Source organism: Leptodactylus fuscus, chromosome 5 (assembly GCF_031893055.1).
Source record: "Leptodactylus fuscus isolate aLepFus1 chromosome 5, aLepFus1.hap2, whole genome shotgun sequence".
Taxonomy (NCBI): Eukaryota; Metazoa; Chordata; class Amphibia; order Anura; family Leptodactylidae; genus Leptodactylus; species Leptodactylus fuscus.
In genome coordinates this window covers 101,936,028-101,958,106 of record NC_134269.1, presented here as the reverse complement: position 1 = coordinate 101,958,106, position 22,079 = coordinate 101,936,028, and the positions used below count along the sequence as shown (strand labels likewise).

The window sequence follows — 22,079 nt, the reverse complement described above, 5'->3', positions numbered from 1 at the left end:
CTTTGTACAGCAAGTGAGCAGTGAGGCTACCGCCATGTAAACATTACCAGGAGCTGCTGTGCCCTGGAACAGATGACCTGCAGGGGTCCCTGATGTAGGACCCTCGCAGGTCTAATATTGATGACCTATCCAAAGGATTATCAGTCTTAGAAAGCAGATAACCTATTTAATTTGGAGGGGGTAGGGCTGAAGAATTTGGAGCCAGTGACTTTTATTTTCCATTGAGTTCAGGTCAATAGACAAGGTTTTCAGTGGTTGTCCTGTAATGAAGCACTGCATGTACCAGCAATATCGAGGCCAGAATGTATTATGTGACCGCCCTTTAAATCCGTAAATAAACCCTTTAATAACTGGCTGGTCTTCACTCCCATACTACCAGCTGCGCTCCTGCCCTCACACACGTTATTCCAGGACACATCCCAGTCCTGGTATCAGCCGGTCACTCCCACCACTGCTTGTCTAGTAGACGCTGTGCTAAGCCCCGCCCCTTCCCGTACTCTTCAGTCACATGACTCTGATGTCATCACTTCAGGCTTAGTCCATGCCGGCCGCTGACGGTAGGCGGGAAGTTCTCTTACATACTTCAGGTGACGTTACGAGGCCAGTACCGAGGCGTGGAGGAAGACCAGAATGGTGACCGGAGTTGTCCGCCACTTTACTGTGTGAAGAAACCTTCTTTTGACGGTCTCGTTTCGTAAATCCTGACCAACGTGCTACAGCGCGTGTGTGGGGCTTAACCCCTTCGTGATGGCTGACAGTAACAAGAGCGGCTCCTACCTCGATAACATGCTAGGTACTTGTTCGTCTGTGACAGGCTGTGTGTATAGGGGGTGCTCGGGGGTAGGCACTGGATAACACAGCAAGGGTCACCCTCCTATTGGGGATGATATAAGAGAAGGAATAAAGGTTATAGGGGTTGTCGCACAAACGTCTTATCTGCTCATAGGTGACCCCCACTGATCTCTAGACCCGGCATCCTCAGCCTCCTGCTCATCTGCATTGAATGACTGGAGTGAGGGGTCACTGGCCATACAGATGGTTGACTACTCCAGCAGAAGATGGTAAATGTATATGTGCAATGATCAATCCACTCATCTGATAGAAAAGCTTAGGGTGGGTTCACACCAGCGCCCGATGTCCGTTTCCTGCCCGAGAAACTGGACATGAGGTGGAAAGCGGCAGGCAGTTTTCACACCCGTTCATTTGCAAAGTGTCCCGCCCGTGAGCATCTTCTGCTCTCCATGGCAAAACCGTTTTGTGTCCAGTTTTAAAAAACAAACAAACCCCGGTTTCGCCGCAGAGAGCACAAGACGCTCACCAGCGGACACTGAATGCTGGGTTTCCGTCTTCTGCCAACAGAAACCTGCAAAACGGAGATCGGACACTGGTGTGAACCCACCCTTACCTTACATTCCCTGCACTGGTTAAGCTTTTTTACCAATACAGATCCCCGTCCCTCACAACCCTATTCATTATTTTTGCAGAGGGCAGCAAAAGAAACCATAACTCTTGTTCCTCTGTCTCCTATAATACAATTCCAACGTTTGATCACATTCTAAATTGAACTGCAGCCCAAGTCGCCTATGAGTTGGTGACATCACAGAGCCAGAGTGGAGAGAGAACCAAAATTTCAGTCTTCCTTGCTGCTCTTTGCAAAAGTAATAAACAGCACTGGCGTATACCGGTACATTAGTAATAAAGCTTAACCAGTGCAGAAAGTAATCCCTCTCCTTTAGAGGACCTCTTACCACCTTCACTTCTTAGCACCTGTTAGTGTAGTCAATAGTTATTGCTCCTCTAATTCCAGTACAGTTGGAATTTTTTTCTCTGTTTCCTGAGTAACAAGCACAGTTAGTTTTGGTGCCTGATGTGCTATTTAAAGGGACCTGCCAGGTTGATTTGTCACTAAACCATCCACTGATTTGTATAAACCTGTGCTTTAGTGTCCCAATTCACTCTGTTATAATGTAATCCATGGCCGCATTAAAAATAAAAAAAACTTCTATACTTGCCTAGAAATGAGACTCCTTGGACTTCTATTTGGTGCTCCTCGTGCCTGCACTGTTCTTAAGTAAAGCTGGAGATGTACACCTCAGCTTCACTGCACAAGTTCTGGAGTTTCAGGGCAAGTGTACTGACGTTGTATTCCTCTGTCTTAATCGAAGAACTGTGTCTTCATGGGGAGTACAAGCAATAGGTGAGTATAAAGCTTATTTTTACTACAGTGTCAGAGCTCAGAGTCACATTCTATGTGACTTGTGTACTCCTGCCTTGACATCGCCCTCCTGACAGTGCAGAGACTAATTAGCATATAAGGCCCCGAAAAGAACAGCATTGTTCGCTTGGAAACTGTGGTGGCTAGAGAGTAAATTCCAAGTGTGCCAGGATCAGTGGACCAGCACCTATTAATAGATGCTAAGAACTGGAGTTGTTGGAGGTGGTGAAAGATCATCTTTAATTCATATGATGCCTTCTCCACTTATCAGGCTGCTTTCTCCTCCTCCGCTTCATTCAGACTGATTACTAATAGTAGCCATACACAGTCTCACGTTCATAAGTATATGGAGATGAGAGGAGGTAGAGGCTGCTGATAGTCAACTGATTTATTTCCATAATATGAGCAGTGGTAGAGCAACATCATGAAAGATTTAGCAGTTACACAGTGTACAAGGACAGTTCTTTGTGGGTCTTTTCCAGCAAAAGGAAACATTTTTCTTTATTAAAGGGGTAGTCCCACGTCGCATACTCACCAGTCTTCGTTTCTGTGAATTCTTCTGTCTTCCGGCTTTGTCTCGTCATTGGTGGGCGGGGTCACATATGCAAAGCCAAGCGGCGAGATGCCGCCGGCCCTGCGTGCGCGCTCATAGACCAGTCTAGCCTTCACAATGCAAATACAGACCCGACAGGGTGCCGGGTCTGCATTGTGAAGGCTAGACTGGTGTATGAGCGTGCACGCAGGGCCAGCGGCATCTCGCCGCTTGGCTTTGCATATGTGACCCCGGAGCGGAATAACAGCATCGCTTCTGCCGCTGCTGGCTTCATGCAGGGCAGAAGCATAGCGATGTGCCTGTGCCGGCGTCTAACAGTCCCCAGCATCTGCCTCTCTATTACAGCGGATGTCGGGGACAGTTAGACGCCGGCACAGGTGAAGCCAGCAACATCCCTATGCTTCTGCCCTGCATGAAGCCAACAGTAGCAGAAGCGATGCTGTTATTCCACTCCTCCGCCCCCCGCCCCGGAATAGCAACATCGCTTCTGCCGCTACTTGCTTCATGCAGGGCAGAAGCATAGAGATGTTGCTGACTTCACTTGTGCCGGCGTCTAACCCTGTATTGGCGGCCCTTTCCCCCAAAGAGTAAACTACCCCCTCCCACCAGGCTCGCTCCTGTGCACTTAGCTCCTCCTCCCTCCCCCTGAGAGCAGGCAGACACATCACTTGACTCAGGAGCAGCTAGGTCAGGGCTGTGGCCACAAAAAAATGAATAAAGTAAGATAGTGGCCAAACAAAGCAGTTTTGCTGAAGCAATGTATTTAGGAAAAGTCTTACATTCACATTAACAAGCAGTATAGATAGGATCCTTGTGATGGGACAACCCCTTTAAGGTATATTATAAAGCTTCCAATTCACCTGTACTATTCATTTATGAAAAGTTTCTATAACAGAGGTGCGCTTTGTTTGGCCAGCATTAATCTAATGTATGTGGGCACTTGAAAAATTAAATGGCTATAAGCTATTTTCTGCTGTGTTTGGGTAGAGATGTAATATGGGTAGAACTGTATTGCTTTGATCTTATTAGGAGAGAAGTCTGACCAGCGAAGTCCATCTACATCGTTCATTGATGCAGCCATCAAGATGAGAAGAGAGGCGCATGCCCGAAATGTTGTCCTGGCCTGGGGGGTTTTAAATTTGTCTCTGGCTGGAATGATTTATACAGAAATGTGAGTAAAACTAGAAAGGCTGTAACTATTCCAATAAAGTATGTTATGTAAGTGTGAGAGCTGGATTACATAGGTGATAAGGTTGCAAAAAAAAGACATAGACCTGTCGGGGTATTTTAGTCAGGAGTTTGAGGCCGTATTCGCCTCAAAATCCTGACCGAAAAGACGGCTCCCATTTAAATCAATGGGAGCCGGTCAGGTCGTTTTTTTTCTAGGAGCCGTTTGTTCCGGCTCCTGTAAAAAAGAACGGATAAGCTCATTCTTCAGGCCGATTCGCCTCACAAATCCCACTGAAGACACTCCCTCCCCCCGACTAGGCCCATTCATTGGGCCTAATCTGGAGTGGAGTGCACGACTGGATGCAGGTGCACAACATCGGCATCCAGTCATGGCTACTGTTTTTAGGTCCGGAAACTGAGGCGTCCTCTGCCTCAGTTTCCGGACCAAAAAAACCCATATGCACTCAGCCTTAAGATAATCAACAGTCCATCATGAGATCTAGTATCCATAACTTATGGCATTATATTTTCAAGAAACACGAGCCCTTTATTAACTTGTTGGAATAGTTTGTCATTTTACATTGAGTTCTGTAGTCTAAGTTCTCTTACAAAAAAAATAATTCTTATCTATGATGTTGTTGCCTTGTAGACATAGAGAGCATCTCCTTGTGTTGATTACAGATCCAGATGTGAAGAGGTCATTAGAAAGATCTCTATACTAGCCACTGATATACTTTTCCACAGGAGAGGTCATAACCTAATTGCTAGGGGTACCACCACTGGAACCCCACTGATCATGAGAATGGAGGTCCTGGGTCCCTTTTTCTTGTTCACTATACAAGCACATTGAGGAGCAGTGTGAATGGAATGGAGGCTAAGCATGTGTTACATTCAAAGAAAGTGGAACTGATAGCAAAGTACAATTTTTCTCTCTCTCCTCTTTTCTCCTTTCTCCTTCTGTGACAGAGCATATACTCAACTGCAGCTCCATTGAAACGCTTGTTCCCCTGTCATTGTGAAGTGTGGAAAAACAGGGTATACAGGATGCTATTCTTGTGTTCAACATGAATGCCAGTAGTGATGTGTCCAGTGATTCAGCACATTAAATGTGTCTAAAAATTACTTGACTAGTCAAGTCTAAAAATTATGCAAATTGGGACAAATTTATTAGTTGTGGATTCTTGATAAGCTTGGCGCAGTTTTAAAGGGTGGTCTTTTGAAAGCTGATGTAATTTATCATTTGGTGCAACTCCCATGGTACATTTTATTGACACAAATCATTCAATGAATTCTCCCCCAGTCACCTTTCCTGTAGATAATATAGTACTATGTAAGTAGATAAGGAACAGGCAGCACTCCAAACTGATGAATAAAAAGTTGGGTGGGAATTTATTCCAACTATAGCATTTCGGTTCTACATAAACAGAACCTTTCTCAAGCTTGAGCACTGAAAAGTTGCAGTTGGAATAAATCCACACATCACTTTTTATTCATCAATTTAGAGTGCTGCCTGTTCGTTATCCACTTGGCTATTGAGGGACCCTAGGCTGGGTCCATTTGACTTTGCACCCTTCCTGGGAAGGGTTCTGTACATGGTGCTGCTCTTGTCTTTGTTGGACTATAGCACTATGTAATTCATTAATGCTTATTTTAGTCACACGATAATTAGAAATTCTAGTTTAATTTGACTGTTTATTTCTTCCTCTTTTAGGACAGGGAAACTAATTAGTACATACTATAAGATTTCATGCTGGCCCTTATGGTACATTGGTAAGTTGTCCAAATACTTGTTTGTAATTCTTATTTCTTCCTAGTCCCTCTGTACTATTTTAATTTAAAAGGGGTTTCTTGGTCCCAAAGTGAGTTTTCATACTTATGAATGGACGCAGCACTAGAAAAGCTGCTGTGCAGTGGAGGGGGCTGCTGCGCCTCTCATTACTATGCCACTTCCCGTCCAGTAGCAGTTTCTGGCACCCACAGACTTCTCCAGCAGCTGATTTGTGTGTGATCTGCATGTCAGACCCTGACAGCTCATATACCAATGACCGTTGGTCATCAGTATGAAAACTCAATTTGAAAAGCAAATTTTTCCTTTTTTTTTTTTTTCTCCTCTCCAAAGCCAGGTGTGGATTGAGCAAATGATAAAATTATATAAAATTATAAGTGTCTCCTTTGTATTTCTTACTCCTTGGTTTGGCTCAAAAACCACATCAAAATCTGCAAAAAAAAAAAAAAAAACCCTGCTTTTTTCGCAACGTGGGACCTAAGCCTTAAGTACTTAATATTGTTGCCTATTAACAAGAATCAATGTATATGCCCTGCTTTTAGAGTTGATTCAGTAATAATACAATCATTTTTCTCATTATATATATATATATATATATATATATATATATATAATGTGTGTGTGTTAAAATGTGCTGTATACCATTTGTAGTGATGTTATTACTATGCACTATCCTCTTATGTTTATAAAGAGGGCAGTTCATTTCCTCATTGATGTGCAGTATTAAGCTAGAAAGCCAACAATGCAGTGAACTCTGTGTACTGTCGGCTTTTCCAATATGTGCCAGCTGATGACACTGACCTTTATGGCCTTGCCCTGCTGACAGTGGGGAGATATTGGAGAAATTAACGGTACTGAAATCTCCAGGAGCGGGGCACATATAAAGGTATTTTATATATCAGACATCTATGAGGACATGAAAGGTCCTTTGTAATTTTTTAATTTAATGTTTGTTTTGTTAGGTTACAGGGGTTATCTGTGATAATCCCTACACTACTCTAAACACCCTCCCCCCTTCTACTTTCTAAATAACATTGATTATCAAAAATGTATAGTTACTAGAGATGAGCGAGTACTATTTGAAACGGCTGTTTCGAATAGCACGCACCCATAGGAATGAATGGACATAGCTGGCACGCAGGAGGTTAAACGGCCGGCCGCCGGCAAAGCCTGCGTGCCGGCCGCTTCCATTCATTCCTATGGGTGCGTGCTATTCAAAACAGCCGTTTTGAATAGTACTCGCTCATCTGTAATAGTTACTCATATCCCTGAGGAGGTCATGTGACCACCCCAGGGACATTTTCTAATTATCCAGTGACTATCTGTTTCCCCATTTCTGGAAACAGTCACGAACCCCCCATTCACTCCACGCATACTTGCCCATCCATGGCTTCTTCTGGCGAGATGGCTCCTCCTCCTGCGGTTTGTGTGGGGCGTGCTTTTTTACACTGTACACTCCGCCACCTGTAATTCACCGCTACTGCGCTTCCACGCATGCGCAGTAGAGTTGTCTCGGCTAAAGAGGGTTACAGGTGGAGGGGCCGTCTCACCGGAAGAATCATGGAGGGGTAAGTGTATACTATGGGTCGGGTGTTGGGGTGAGTAGGTAGGGCAGGGTGAGATAGTTAGTGAGACAGGGAGGGGAGAGAGGAAGGAGGCGTGAGAAAAGTGAGAGGTTTAGTGAGGAAGTTAGATAGCAGGAAGCAGAGCATGTAAACAAAAGCAGAGATACCAGCAGCCCACAGAAATCACTCAAAACACAGATATAGGTATATGGGTACATTTATTAACTTATTAGTAGCACTAACAGACTTTTTTTTTTTTTAATAAACCTTTTTTTGCCCGGAAAACCCCTTTAAGTAATGTTCAGACAACATGCCTATTGTTATGCTCTTTTCTGGTATACTTTTTTTCTGTTCACCTAAACCTCTTCTGACCTGCTTTTATTATAGTTTGCTATGATATATGTGTAGGTAAGAACTTTAAGTTTAGAATTTGTAAAGATGGCTGATTTAGACTCGCAGAAGAATGCATAGAGCATAAAATGTATTAAATGCTGTTTTTTTAGCAAGAATTACTCTGTCTGCACGTCTTTATGGTGGTTTAGTCATATACATTTTGTAATTTTGGATCATTTGCAATAACCATACAGCATTGTGTGCATAAGCTGGAAAAGTGATCTCTATCTCTAATCTTTTTGTATTTATTTCTTAACAGAACTGGCATTTGCTTTGCTGTTCAGTCTGAATGCCTTGGTTGATTTTTGGAGGTATTTCAAATATACTATGACATCACCAAATCTTACACTGAGTCCCTCCCAGCAGAAACTTCTTGGCGTTCAAAACTCATGTAAATATGTGTTTTGTGTGTGTGGTGTTTCTTGTTTTTGTTTTTACACTTTCATGTAGACATAAAATAAGACTTTTTATCGTTTTAGCTCAGAAAGTTTTGATGCAAAGTAAGTCAACTAATTATATATGGTTAAACTAGACCGACTAAAGAGGTACCTAATATACCATACAGCCTCTGCCAGTGTGATAAATCTTGTGTGTTTTTTTTTTTTCTAGTCTTACATTTTTGAAATATTAAATACAATTAATCTGATAAATGCATGTATATAATTTCTCTTTTATTTCTTAATTTCTAATGTTTTATTTACAGATGTTCAATGTTCTCCACCAAAGGATCTTGTGAAAAGTGTAGTTCCAGCATCCACACCTTCTCCAAGCATGCTAGGACAAAGTGTACTGAGCTACAGTCCATCACGTTCACCCAGCACCAGTCCCAAGTTCTCTTCTAGTTTCATCAGTGGGTATAGCCCCCAGATCCAGGCTCTGTTACCAAGCAGTGGTAGTTCTTTTACTACAACTGTCCCTTACTCTCCAAACAACAACTACACCAAGGTAATATCAATTATGTTAAAATCCTCCACTACCAACTTTTCTTCATTTAATCTGGAAACATTTAGAGTAATAATTAGTCAGCAGTGTTAGAGTATGTTAGTACAGCACATTTTGTTATAAACCTGTAGAAAAATCCTTTATCATTTTCATCCTCAACAGATGTCAACATAGCCTAAACTGTTTGGCTTATTTTTAATTTTTTTTAAAATTTTTTACCCCTTCCCAACATCTGCTGTAAAAGCAATACAGTCACCAAAATGGTATAACTAAAATGTACACCAGGCACCACAAAAAAGACACCTTATGCACATCTCCTTACATGGAAATATAAAAAAAAGTCAAGGGTGTCAGAACATGACGACTTTAGGAAATTATTTTTTCAAAGCTTTAGATTTTTTTTAAGGGGGGTAAAATGTAAATATAATATAATGTAAAATATAAAATTGTACCGAAACAGAATACAGGTGACATGTCGTCATAGTTGTAGAGGGAACACCATAAAAACAAAGCCCCTAAGAAACTCGTACAAATACACTTTTTCTCCAATTCTACCTCATTCTGAATTTTTATCCAGCTTCCCGGCAAATAGTACAGCATAATAATGGCACCATTATGAAGAACAATTTGTCCCTCAAACCATAAGCCCTCATGTGGCTCTGTGAACCGAATAAATTAAAAAATTATATGGTCAAAAACGAATATCAAAAATATAAAAAATGTCACTGTCAGGAAGGGTATAATAATGCTTTGTGTACTCCTTGTATCATTGCTATGTTCACTTATAGCCACCCTTCGTTTCTTTGAAGAATGGCTTTAATTGAATACCAAAATTCCGACATTCAGGTTTGCTTTAGGTTTTTGGTTTTTTTTTGCTTGTTCTTATTCCAAAACCAGGTGTGGATCATAAAGAGAGAAGGTATATGGTGCAGCTACTGCTATTTTATTGAACGCACTCCTAGTTTTTGGTTTTGAAAGAAAAAATTTATGTGGAAACCCAGTCTTATTCATGGATAAAGTATTGCATTTTCCAGACCATGTGCAGGAGGCTTTGGAGGGAAATCAGATCTAGCCCATTTAAGCTCACAAGTACTGACAAATGGAAGAAAACTTCCTTTGCTGGATACTTACTGCCCTGCATTAGATGATTGAATGTAGGGAGGCAAAAACTTAAAGGGATCTTATCATTCATACACTATTTTTTTCTAGGTACCATGTTGGAATAGCCTTTAGAAAGGCTATTCGTCTCCTACCTTTCCTTTTCTTCTCTGTGCCGCCGTTCGCCTACAATTCCGCTTTTTCTCGTTATGTAAATGAGCTCTCTCTCCGCACTGGGGGCGGGTCCCAGCGCTCAAACAGCACTGGGGGCGTCCCCAACGCTGCCAGAGAGCTCTCCAGCACCGCCTCCATCTTCATCTGCAACGAGGTCTTCATTGCGTCTTCTTCTGGCGGCTTCTTCTTACTTCTAGGCCTCGGGCACAAGAAAAATGATCGCTTCCACAGTATTGTAAGCGGCCATTTTCTCGTGGCCGGCGGGCATGCGCAGTCTGCTTGCCCGAGGCCTAGAAGTAAGAAGACGCAGTGAAGACGTCGTTGCAGATGAAGATGGAGGCGGCGCCAGAGAGCTTTTTGCCAGCATTGGGGACGCTTCCAGTGCTGTTTGAGCGCTGGGGCCCGCCCCAGTGCTCCGAGAGAGCTCATTTACATACCGAGAAAAAAACGGGATTGTAGGCGAACGGCGGCACGGAAAAGAAAAGGAAAGGTAGGAGACAAATAGCCTTTCTAAAGGCCATTCTGACGTGATACCTAGAAAAAATAGTGTGTGAACGATAGGATCCCTTTAAAAAATTTTTTTTTTTTTTTTTTTTTCCCAACAACCGATTGTCTTGCTCTTTAACTGATAAAATGTTTTTGGAGGTCTCTTTTGTTACCTCCTTTCTTGATTATGGGAGAAATAAAAACGTGTCTTCTGTTTTCAGGTACAAAACTTTAGTCCCACGCCAGGATCGTCATCCTATCCCAGTAGTCTTGGTCCGTTGGAAAACAGTGGCTTACGATCTCGGTATCGCTCATCACCATTTGCTTATAGTTCCCCTGCTGGCAAGGATGACTTCTTGAATGACCTCAAGTCACTGGATACTTTTATCCGTAGTGAAGAAGAAAAGCAGCAGCGTTCCCAGCTAGGTATATGATTTTTAAGAAATTTTAGGCTGGTGAAACCTGAGACTTACTGGCCGGAGGTTAGCTGCAGACCCACCCACTATGATGTACAGTAGCGCATAGTGAATGAGATTTTCCTCATATCTCATTGACTTGCTGAGACAAAATCCCGCAGTGCAAAGTGACCTATTCTGTCTGTTTTAAACCTGCAGCAACCTTTGATTGTTGAAGGTTTCATCTTTAGCTTTTAACCATTGACGTACAAAGGTTGAAAGGTATGGGAGACCCATGGGGAGTCGTTTACACTATGGGTGGTTTTTACTACTGTGGATTTGAGGGGAAACTCGTGTTCATGCCAGCATTAAAGTGATTTCAAGACAATTTACTATTTTGTCTTTTGTCATATTAATTTACTGTTTGATGTTCTACTGGAATTTCTACTGATCTTGCTACACTACTCTATGTACATGGTAATATAGGAAGTCCAGAATCAAGCTCGACATCAAACAGCCCAACCTTCTGGAATTATAGCCGCTCCATGGGAGACTACGCTCACACACTCAGAAAATACCAGTACCAGCTGGCATGCAGGTCTCAGGCTCCTTCTGCACATAAGGATGAGGCCGACCTTGGCTCTAAGCAGGCAGCAGAAGAGGTACAGTATTAAGGCCTTCTGCTTTTGTGTATTGTTTCTTGAAAATATTCACTTAACTAAAATCTAGGTAATGATTTCTTGTGTGTAAGATAATGAGCTATATAATTAGGGATAGAGAAAGTGATCCTCTGTTCATTGCAATACATCAAATATTTCTGTTGATCAGATAAATGCAGTGATCTCTCTTCTTGGCACACTTTACCTACATACCTAAGCACAGACATTTGTATATCATTTTCTTGACACTTAAAGGGGTATTCCCATAACCCTTGTTCACCAACCTGCAGGCTGTATGCTCTCTTCACTTCCTGGCTTTCTCGGCACATTGGTGGGCGGGGTTTCACTTGCTCTGCTATCTGCTATGTTTGCAGTCAGTAATGAGGGACTGGTTGTAAATGCATTACCACAGTATGAAGCTGATGTAGCAGAGCTGGATTTGAGTCGGTTTGTAATACATACAGAGGTACTGTGCTCCCTATCTCAGCCCTTATCAGCCAAATTCAATTAAACCGGCTGATAAGAGGAAGAGCAGGAGACAAAAAGTTGAAAAATTTTGGAGCTCTCACTTCCCCCCTCCCCTATTTCAGGAGCTCCCTTGAGACATACACAGCTCATAGCTGCTTCCAGCATTCAGCCCCAGCCTCCCCCCCCCTTCCCCCCGCATGTACACAATGAAGTGGATAAATTATCATAGCGGCCAAACAAAGCAGTTTTGTTGAAGCAATGTATTTAGAAAAAGTCTTAAATCCACATAAACTAGCAGTATAGATAGGATCCTTACTATGGGACAACCCCTTTAAAGGCGTTTTCCAGTCTTAGAGAATCATGTCTTCTTTCTCTAGAAACAACACCACAGTTATCTACATATTGTATGTGGTATGCTCTCTCATGTTAAGGTTGTATTCTTCTACTCTGATCTTGAATGAAGCGCTGCTAGCAGAGGAATTTAGCAGAATGTGTTCAGCTTTTCTACCGCAACTCTGCAATGAAAATAAACCATACCACTTTGCTTGTGGCCGGCCGCTTAACCCCCCGCGTGCCGGCTACGTCCATTCATTTCTATGCGAGCGTGCTGTTCAGATCGGCTGATACGAACAGTACTCGCTCATCTCTACTAGCCATGTAAAATGAGTGACCAGGCCCTCAAGAGGGAAAGGTGTTTTTTTTTTTTTGTTTTTTTTTTTAAAACTGCTTTGCTCTTCTTACTGATGCTGGATATTTCTGAGACATAAGTCAATGTTAAAAAGAATGCTTAACTCTCCTTTTTAGATCTGGGCTAGAGTTACAATGAACCGTCAACTTTTGGACCACATGGATTCATGGACAGAAAAACTACGGAACGTATGTCCTACTTCTAAAAAGATTTGGTGTTTGCAGTCTTAGCCACAAATATTAACTGCTAATGTACCAATACCTTTCTTCTCTTCTAGTGGATTAATGAAACCATTTTGGTACCGTTGGTTCAAGAGATGGAAACTGTTAACATGCAGATGAGAAGGCTTGGATGTCCTGAGCTGCAAATAGGGGGTAAGTCACTTAAATGGGTTGTCAAGGATAACTTTTTTTTTTTTTTTTTAAATAAAAAACCCCCCCAAAAAAACAGAACTCTCCTGTCCTCGGGTGTCTCTCACCATGGTCCAGTCCAAAGACACTGGGGTCAGGCGAGTATCGGGTTGTGTTTTGTTTTTTCTTTTGTTTCACCTACCCCATCCTCCAGACAAAAAGTTATCCTGGATGACACCTTTTCTGACCAACATTGCGACAAATGTTATTGTTTGTGTATTGTCAATTCCTAACGATTTTCTAGATGTCTGCTTGCTGTCATTCATTCTGCTTGCTGCCAGTGGATGAAAATCAGGCCATGGTCATGTGATGAGCACACAGGTGCACAGTTTGTTGCAGCATAGTAATCTGACATCTGCCTGGTAACAAGTTGTGCACCTGTGTTCACCCCATTATCATCTAATAAATTAGTGACAACCAATTGGCTACAATTATGCTCAATCTTTGTTTTATTATAGAGATTACAAAAAGTTACTGAAACAGAAAAGTCAAGAGATGGGGCAGATCCTCCTTTATACCGCAAGATTGCCTAGGTTTTTGAACACCTCTTTTTTTAGGACTGATAATTTAATCCCTGTTCCTGGCCATCTATTTTCTTTTTTTTTTTTTTTTTTTTTTTAATTTCTGCAAACTACTCTCAGTTGTTGAGCCTTGATAAGTACTAGAACAGTTCCTTGATCATGTTATTCCAGAGGTAACCGTGTAGTTTATAACAATAATGGAGCAAGATGCTGGCCTAACCTAAAAGCCAGGAAGTGTGTGTGGGGGGGGGGGGAATAGGAAAGAGGACAGCTGATAAAACCCCTCGAAGTATTCCTCATCTTCTTGTGAAGTATTCCTTACAATCATAAGAAAGGAGAGAAAAAAAATACACTCTTTATTCATAAATAATGTTGAATGTAAATCTAGAACTTTTCCTAGATAATTGGCTTCTGTGTTTCCTAATGATTTTTGTGTACAGAATATTTAATGGGTTGCCCTGAATGTACAATTTTCAGCAAGGTGGGTGGAGAAGTGGGAAAGAACGAAACAAAAAAACAAAGCAACGTTTGTCCCTGGTGTTTCGATGTCCCTCGCCATTGTCCAGTCTAGTGGTACCCCAGTGCTGCTTTAGGCAGAAGTCCTCATCTCGCATAACTGCTGAGGGAAATCAGTGGCTTAAGTGGCCTTTCCTTAGGCCACTGAGGCTGCTGGTTGGCCTCAGTGGTCACATGTGAAGTAGACTTCCAGTGTAACAAAACCCTGGGAGCAGCAGGACCGAACTGTGGTGGGAGACTCTGGGGACAGGGGAGGTATGTCATCTTTGTGTTTTGTTTTTTCACCTTTCCTTGCCTTTTGAAAAACTATCCTGGACAATCCTTTTAAATGGTGTAGAAAAGTGTACCTGAGTTATTAGACATCCCAGTAATTGGTACATTTGTTTTTATTTCTAGAGTCCAGCATTAGCAGTCTAAAGCAAGCCGCTCTTGTAAAGGCACCACTAATCCCTTCACTCAATGTTATTGTTCAGTACCTGGACACCACTCCAAATCAGGAATACCTCTTTGAGCGTATTAAAGGTAACAACTTATATAGTGCACAAAAGTGTGTTTCTTTTTCTGCCCAAAAAAAAAGATTGTTTTCCATATGGCTATTCATCTGATACATAACTTGATGATTGTTTCTGAAGTATGAGTAAAAGGTTTGTATACAGCATAAACTGTGACTGAATTCCATGCCAGCTAGGGTATTGGCTAGATATCAGTATCTGTCCATGTACTTGTTGGAGGAAGTCTAATTTATCACTATGCATATTCTTCAGCAGCACATGGGTTACAGAGACTGTTCCAAAAATTAAATTTACACTGCCTGAACTTGTAACCAACTTCACTTAAAACAAAATTTTTATTCAGTCTCAGTAAAAAACAGGAGATTACATGCATAGAGTCTGGAAAAATAAGGTACATAGTTCAGTTAATTGTGATTTTGATTTACATCACAATTGCTCAGCCCTTCTACTGTAGAAATCATATTGCCAAATCTCAAGCCCATGTCTATATCCAAGAGTCAATAAAAATACAGCACATACAGAGGAAATGCATTGGGAAAAATAATTGATGTGTATTATTGTCCCATATACATGACAAGTATGTTCTTTAAGTCACTGTATGTGGGGGCATCTTTCAGTGCCAGATAAGTCATGCACACTACCACAGATCTAAATAAAGCATGCAGATTTTAACCAATTGAGACCACAGAACATCCTGAAAATCCAGTGTGTGTGTGTGTGTGTGTTCAGTAATAGTTTGTCCCATTTGCCACCTCTAACAGGAAGTCTTGCCCATTATATTGCTTGAAATTGTAATGCCTCCTAATTGCTATGCCTAGCAACTTCTGTTTTCTTTCAGGTGCATGGGAGGTTGGTTATCGTCATTTCTGTCACTTTATTAGCACCCCCCTTGCATCGTAGGTATCTAGATATAGACTTAAAGGTGTTTTTCCCACATTATAAATATTGATGATCTGTGCTTTTGGGATAGGTCTGCAACATATCAGATTAATGTGAGTCCAACATCTAGCACAGTCACCTAACGAACAGAGAACAGAACTGGAAACCAGTGTATCGGTCGTAAGCTGTGGTAACCCAACTTAGTCACCACACAGAACAAAGCGGTCTGGTTCTGTCTCAGTTTTTAGTTATATCCAGTGGTTGTTTCAAGTAGATAATCAGTAGGTGTACCAATTGTCAGACCCTTACCAATTTGATATTGACGACCAATCCTAAGGATGTGTTCTATTGTATATATAATGCTGGATTCACACCAACGCTCGCTCTATATTTGAAGATAATGTCCGCAAATTTGCTTTAAAAAGGTAGATGGAAGTCCTGCAAGCAGGATTTTTCTCTCTGCATTTGTTGGGCGGAAACCCAGCTAACCTTATATAGCCTACAGAGTCTGTGGGAAACCACTTTTTAAGAGGATTGGGTTTTATGTTTTTCGGTTCTCCAAGCAGACCCAAAGAATGGAATCTTTAGCATAAGTGTGTAACACTCAAAATTCTTTTTAAATAAACTTTATCATCCCACTTTTTTGTGTGCTTGTGTTTCAGTTTAGGTATTTGGTTTTCTGTTTTCTTCTAGAACTGTCCCATGGGGGATGCATGAGCTCTTTCCGGTGGAATGGAGGTGGAGACTTTAAAGGTCGGAAATGGGACACTGACCTTCCTACAGATTCTGCGGTATGGTGGTTTTTTGTTTTGTTTTTTTTCGTTCTGTTCCTGCTAGAGGATACTATGAAGCATTATAATGTGTAGAATACACTAAGGAGCATTAAACTGTGTAGGTGGCACTGCCCTTAGTTCCGCCACAAATTATAATGGCACTTTATAGACCCCACACAGAACTAACCCAGACAGTGGTCGGGAGGAAAACTGACCTACAATGGTGTTGGCAGTCCTCAACATGTTAATGGTAGATTTTGGTCAATATGTTTTTATTTCCTCTTTTACCTGTATACTGCCAGTCGGTCCTGTGGCATTCAGCAGAGACATTTTCCTTTGATATCATATGGCCAGTTGTAAACTTTGCTTTAATAAATTTTACGGGTAGAAATAAACTTTAAAATCTAGCTTATTAAAGGGATTCTACCACTAAATAGCTATTTTTCCTGCTTTAGACGTCGGAATAGCCTTTAGAAAGGCTATTCGTCTCTTACCTTTAGACATGGTCTCCGCCGCGCCATTCCTTAGAAATCCCAGTTTTACCGGTATGGTAATGAGTTCTCGAAAATATGGCCGCTGGCCGGCATGTGCAGTCGGCTCTACTAGTGTCTCGCTGGCAGAGCCGACTGCTCAGGCATCGGAAATGACTCAGAAGGAGGACGACGAGAGAAGGGCAGGATGCAGTTGAAGAAGGAGGCGTCGCTGGAGAGGGTTCTCGGGCAGCAGTGGGGACGCCCCCATCGCCATTTGAGCGCTGGGGCAGCTCCCATTGCTGCGAGAGAACTCATTAGCATACCGGTAAAAACGGGATTTCTAAGGAATGAGATCACATCTAAAGGTAAGAGACAAATAGCCTTTCTAAAGGCTATACCGACATCTAAAGCAGAAAAAAATAGCTATTTAGTGGTAGAATCCCTTTAAAGAAATGTTTTCTCCACTTTTCCAGCAAAGCTATTTTCTCCATATAGCTATTTTTAAATATATGAGCTATGAAGATGAGTGGGGACAGCAAAGACATCTTATATAATACTATCTGTCTAGTATTGTTATATAATGTTATATATTCCATATTACAGCTTGGAATCCTGTCCCGACTGTGGGTCTAATAACCTGATATTACAGTAGCATACATCCCTCTGATGGTGCTATTTTGGGTCATTGGACCTTCTTCAGGACAATATTCGTGGCCCTAACGTGTACCATGTAATGGAAATCTGAGTGAGACCTCATGAGTTTATTGTATTACTTTAATTGCAAAGTTTGCTGTACTGCAAAGGTATCCACACATTTCCTTCTATTTCATGTACAAAATTAATTCACCATCCAAGATAACTGTGACCAGTGTAACTTGTACTCTATATGGCCTTTGATTATGAAACGTTCTACAACTGCCTTTTGATCTATTTATTTTTTAGATACTCATGCATGTCTTCTGTACTTACCTTGACTCTCGACTGCCTCCTCATCCAAAGTATCCTGATGGCAAAACCTTCACCTCTCAACACTTTGTTCAGACACCTGATAAACCTGGTATGTTAGTGTAAACTGGCTATAGGTTTTGAGCCGCATGTGTTTTATAACCTGATTCTTGTCAGAATGGAACATAATGTACTAACTTAGTCCTATGTGTAATTTCATTGACCATAAGTGTCCAATATCCCGATCAAAACTCATGCAGGTGTTAAGTAAAACTTTATATTACAAGAAATGTGAACTTTGAACATCTCTTTACCAGAGTAGGTATTCATTGTGGAGATTTTAGAATATAACTGGATAATACTTTTTTTTTTTTTTTTATCATCTTCTGTGAAATTGTATGTCTGGTATATGTGAGCATATCCAATGTTATGTTAACTTTTGTGCTGATTTTTATACTTGTCTTATACTATGTCTTATACTTTTATACTTAGATACTACAAACGAAAACGTATTTTGCATCCACCAGAGCAACATAAATCCTCCTCACTATGAACTTGTCTATCAAAAGCACATATACAACTTGCCAAAGGTATCAATTTTGCATAAGCATATGTGGGCATGTATAACTTCCACATTTCAGCTGTACAGAGCTCTACATTTTAATCACTTGCATCTATATGTTTTTTTTTTTCTGATCAAAGTATGTTTGTACATTATTTTTCCTTACAAATGAAGCATGGCACTATGGAATGCTTATAAAGGTTTATGGCTTGCCAGTGCTCATGATTTGAAGACTTCTAGTACTGTGCAAAAATTTTAGGTGGTGCTGACAAAAATAAAGTGTATGAACAAAAGAGAAATAGAAGTAAAATCAATATTTGGTGTGACCGCCCTTTGGATGAGTAGACGTGGTAGTGATATGGCCCCCACAGAACCCTGAACTCCAACATTGAATGTAACTGGGATTACGTGAAGGATTTGTGCAAGCCTACATCCACATAAGATCTATGGTTAGTTCTCAAAGATATTTGGAACGACCTCCCTGCCAGTTCCTTCCAAAAATTACCTTCAAAACAGCATCAGTTCTTGTACGTATACTTGCACACTTAGGGTATGTTCACACTGAATTTTTTGCAGGCGGATTTTGACACGTAATCCACCTGCAAAAAATGGCTCCCATTCACTTTGATAGGAGCCGCTCGTTTGTTGTTTTTTTTTTTTTTTCCCCCCGCTAGTAGCAGAAAAAAGAAGCCACATGCCCTATCTTGCCGTGGATTCTGCGGCTGAGTCAGCCGTGGATTCTGCAGCTTGAGACCCATTCCTGTTTAGGCCCATTCATTCGGGCCTAATCAGGAGTGGAATGCATTGGCAATTGGCATCTCATCATGGCTAGCCGCCGGCCAAAAAAGCACATGGCAGAAATATTTTCCGCAGTGTGAACGAGCCCAAAGGGTGGTCACACTAAATGGATAATTGACAAAACAAACTATAACACTTCTATTTTTGAAAGAATTCTTGTGTTGCAGACTTTCCATGCGTGCCTAAAACTTTTGCCCAGTACTGTATCTGGGTGATATACCCTGAACAACCTTTTGTAATTGTTCCTAGGGAGGGGTGCAGGTCTTATCTACTGTTCTGGGTGTCAGATTATGTTAAACCGTTAAAATCAATGTCATGGTTGCCTTTTTTAAGGAAACTATATTGGTTATACCAGATCCATTCTCAAATCGTTCTCCCCAAATCCTGTGTGTTTCTTTAGGCTGTAGTGATTAATATCCTATCACAAATAAGAACACTGTATTGTCTTGAGGTACTTCTGTATTTTATTGACTGGGGCTGCTGAACATCCTCTAGCTATTTTTATGGCTCCAAAAGAGTGTTGGGTAGGAACCCTTTGTATGAAATATATTTTCTATCATTAGTACAGTTTTTACCTTGTCAACATAAAATTATTTTAGTATATTTTTTCATATAATTTTTTTTTTTTTTGTTAGGGGAGAAACAACTTGTTTCATACATTGCTTATGTTTCTGTACATAATAAAGACTAAAGAATCAGGAATGCTTGGGTGAGTATAAACACTTCATGGATTTTTAAACATAACTTATTTTCCTGTGTTTTATGTTTTTTTTCTTTGCAGAATTTCTTCCCTTAGTAAATTTGTTGGGAAAACTCAAGCAATTCTGCATGTGTAATTGATGGCATGCGTTTTCTGAAAACGCAAATTTTCCTCAACTAAATGCCATACATCATTTTATTCTTGCTGTTCCGCAGATCAATTTGGTGCTTTTTGTTTTTTTAAATCTGTCTACCCATTCAAAAGATATGGCCCTGGAAGGTTATAGCTCTGATACTTCAAGTGGGTTTTTTCTCTGAAAAAATAAAAGGTTTCCGCCCACATGGAGAATCAGAGCTAGTTTACATATTCTCTTTAGGGGCCATATCTTTGGTGTCTTTCCTTTTAAAATCTGTCCAACCAGATTGTTCTGGGGAAGAGCAAGAATTAAAAGATATGTGTGTGTCATTTTCTAAATGGTGACAGGTCCTCTTATAGAACCTACACAATAAGACTGACTCCAAATGGTATGGGAAATTACAAGCGCAATGAAACACAAACTTAGTCCCAAACAGAAACCATAAGAACTTGTACAAATTTCCATTGATTCTACATGGAGAAGAATTTGCAGTAAAGACTTTCTATCCTGTTGTGAAATCATATTTATGATCTTTCATTGTGTAGTAAGTGTTTTTTTTTTGTTTTTTTAATTTTCTTCTCTAGGAGAGTCAACCTTGGCTTATCTGGAGTGAATATATTGTGGATTTTTGGTGACCTTTGAAAAAATGTATAATATTTTGATATGGATGCTACTTTCTGCTTGTTATTTAAAAGGATTGTCAGGTTTTTTTTGTTTGAATGAGTTTACACATGCCCCCCCCCCCCCCATCCCACATGGACTATGTAAACAGACAGCCTATGTAAATAATGTATTCTGGATTGGACATGTTCTTGAACTCATGATTACTTAGTGTGATTCCTCTTTTAAAAACCCTTGACCTTTTTGTCTTATACAGGCGTAATATTAGTTGGATAATTCATGTTTGTATGGCACCTAGTTTATTTTTAATGTTTGATATCTGTTACACCTGACCTCCATTATCATTGTTTAAAATCCCCTTTTGACTCTGAAGAATAGTAAAGTACAGACACTACTGGAATACATATGTGATTTTCAGTCCTATCTTCAGTAATATTGTGTAATGTATTTTTATATTAAATTGGATTGGCTGCAACATTTCCAGTGGTTCATTTAGGAGCAATGAAAAAAAATAAAATAACATATATATATATATATATATATATATATATATATATATATATATATATATAATTTTCTTTATTTAAGTGGGGGCCGTCAGTTGTAAACTAAATACACAATACTCTAGGGCAGATCACAGATTCTAATGGTAGCTCTTCTTATGACCTGATGCTTCAGTAATGAGTATTTCAGCTGTCCTCAGATTCAATTGCCCTTTTATTTATAAAAGGTTGATTTTTCTCCATGTTGGAGCATCATATTACCATAAAAAATACCTCATCCTTGTAATTTTGTGAAGTTCCTGAAAGTACTGTGTTTAGTTTTATAACTCGTACTAAGACTCCCTTTAAATTGATCCTGGCAAGCGATTTATTCCACCCTGTCTGAAAATGGAATATGATAGAGGAAGACCAGCTTAACTCTGATATATAGGATTCTGGGATTTGAGAGACGATTTCTAGGTAGAAGTGGAGTAAATACTTACAGGACTCCTAGGAGAAATGGAGTCCTGAATACCCTGACTCCCACCATGATCGACGGCATTCCCTGTATTGGTATCCAACTCTGTGCAGGTGGGTTAAGCAGGACGGTTGACTGATTCTCCTAGGAGTCTTGACAGGCTTTTACACTGCTTCCTATTCAAAAGTCCTCCAAATCATATAAATCTATATACATATGCTATTTTCAGATATGATGTGTGATTCAAACCCTTTCATTGCTGTATAATACATGTATTGTTCAGTCAGCTGTACATATTTTATATGGAATTGTTTATGAAATAAAACTTTAAGTTTTGACTTTGACTTTTTTTGTGCCAAGTATGGAACCCTCCCTTCATGTAATTTCATTAATCAAAAAATTTTACACATTGGCCCTTGAAAAGTGAACAGATGTGGAGGGATAAGAGTCAGGTCAGTCAAATGGCAACTGAACCATAGGTGCTGATTGACCCAGGTCCTCCTATTTAATGTATTACTTGGTGACATTTTGGAAAATTTACTGATAATGGGGTTGGCTTCCATATTTTTTATTTTATTTTACATGGATTGAATTCTATATTTTCCATTCAGTTTAAAAGACTCGGTAGGACTAGTACCTAGCACCAAATTCAACTATCGGAGAAATTGTCTTCCAGTAAAG

The 22,079-nt window shown here is 40.5% G+C and overlaps 1 protein-coding gene across 1 annotated transcript; it reads left to right on the top strand.

Annotated features, from left to right (window-relative positions):
• Positions 1 to 538: 538 nt before the first annotated feature.
• Positions 539 to 21,611, top strand: TMEM209 (transmembrane protein 209). The gene is made up of 15 exons (XM_075273917.1): positions 539 to 793; positions 3,798 to 3,939; positions 5,650 to 5,708; positions 7,942 to 8,073; positions 8,386 to 8,627; positions 10,604 to 10,808; positions 11,264 to 11,439; positions 12,709 to 12,780; positions 12,870 to 12,966; positions 14,436 to 14,561; positions 16,124 to 16,221; positions 17,619 to 17,733; positions 18,114 to 18,211; positions 19,617 to 19,690; positions 20,402 to 21,611. Exons 1-15 carry the CDS (start codon positions 748 to 750, stop codon positions 20,457 to 20,459), a joined length of 1,740 nt encoding a protein of 579 aa, XP_075130018.1. The 5' UTR covers positions 539 to 747; the 3' UTR covers positions 20,460 to 21,611.
• Positions 21,612 to 22,079: the final 468 nt, after the last annotated feature.

Bases quoted from the DNA above. Each gene is read 5' to 3' on its own strand.
- TMEM209 (XM_075273917.1), top strand. From the start codon at position 748: ATGGCTGACAGTAACAAGAGCGGCTCCTACCTCGATAACATGCTAG. The intron at 10,809-11,263 runs GTATATGATTTT...ATGGTAATATAG, and splicing joins GCAGCAGCGTTCCCAGCTAG to GAAGTCCAGAATCAAGCTCG. The intron at 11,440-12,708 runs GTACAGTATTAA...TCTCCTTTTTAG, and splicing joins CTAAGCAGGCAGCAGAAGAG to ATCTGGGCTAGAGTTACAAT.